Source organism: Nestor notabilis, unplaced genomic scaffold, assembly GCF_000696875.1.
Source record: "Nestor notabilis isolate BGI_N333 unplaced genomic scaffold, ASM69687v1 scaffold30190, whole genome shotgun sequence".
Taxonomy (NCBI): Eukaryota; Metazoa; Chordata; class Aves; order Psittaciformes; family Psittacidae; genus Nestor; species Nestor notabilis.
In genome coordinates, this window is record NW_009910201.1 from 1 (window position 1) to 1,068 (window position 1,068).

The 1,068-nt window shown below is 51.0% G+C and overlaps 1 protein-coding gene across 1 annotated transcript; it reads left to right on the top strand.

The window, feature by feature from the left end:
• Nucleotides 1-46: 46 nt before the first annotated feature.
• On the top strand, nt 47-715 carry CHAC1 (ChaC, cation transport regulator homolog 1 (E. coli); the record flags this gene model as incomplete). The annotated part of the gene is made up of 2 exons (XM_010024905.1): nt 47-82; nt 284-715. Coding segments are annotated over 2 exons (468 nt in total), but the record flags the coding sequence as incomplete, so codon positions are not given.
• Between the last annotated feature and the right edge of the window lie 353 nt (nt 716-1,068).

The window sequence follows — 1,068 nt, forward strand, 5'->3', positions numbered from 1 at the left end:
GTGCGGGCTCGGCTTCTAACGGCTCTGCCTTTGCTCTCCCTCACAGCCCGGGCGGGTGGTGACGCTGCTGGAGGACTGCGGGGTGAGTACCAGGGGCCTGGGTGGTGGTTCCCGTCGGCTGCCAGTACCTTCAGCCCTGTCGGGATGGGGTCGGGGGGTGTTGTCCTCCTCCGCCCTCGTGTCAGTTGTGCAGAGACACCAAAGCAAGGCAGGCTTGCACTGAAATGTTAGCAGAGGCGTCTACTGCAGCTACAGCATCCCATAACCACCTTTCTCTTCTTAGGCGTGCACATGGGGTGTAGCCTATGAAGTCCGTGGGGAACAGATCCCTGCATCGCTCCAGTATCTCAACATGAGAGAAGCTGTCCTGGGAGGCTACGACACCAAGCTGGTGAAGTTTCACCCTCAGGAGAAGGATGCAGAGGAACCCATCCAGGCTCTTGTTTACATTGCAACACCTCAGAACCCTTCTTACCTCGGCCCAGCATCCGAAGAAGACATTGCAGCTCAAATCATTGTCTCAAGTGGCTGTGCTGGTCATAACATTGAGTACTTGCTGAGACTGGCAGACTTTATGCGCTACTTTTGTCCTCAAGCAGAGGATAAACATCTCTTCTCCATCGAGGAGGCGCTTATTTCCATCCTTCCATGCCTATGCTTCACAGAAGAGTCTCTAGAAGAAACTGCAAGCAACCCTCAGAAGTCTAAGGGTTGAAATAGGAAAACCTTTTGCAGGGTCCAGTAGAAGGGACACGAGGTAGAAAGCAATGGGGACAGTCTTAACTGATGAAACATCCTGAATAAAGCGAGCATTAGCAAGTAGCAGGGGAGGGAGGAAGTAGTGTAGAACATGCTTGCTGTAGGACTTGCAATTACTACTATTTGTTACACTCCACAGTAGCTATCACTGCTGTCCAGCTGGGGAGCTGGGATCTTTGCTGGAATTTTGCTCTGTGAGACTTGCTTCCAGGGACAAACCTGAAGCATTCAGAGAAGAAAGAGGCTCCTCTATTCTGTCTACTTCTTTCTTTTTTTTTAATTTGAAGACTAGTTGAGCAGGACTTGACT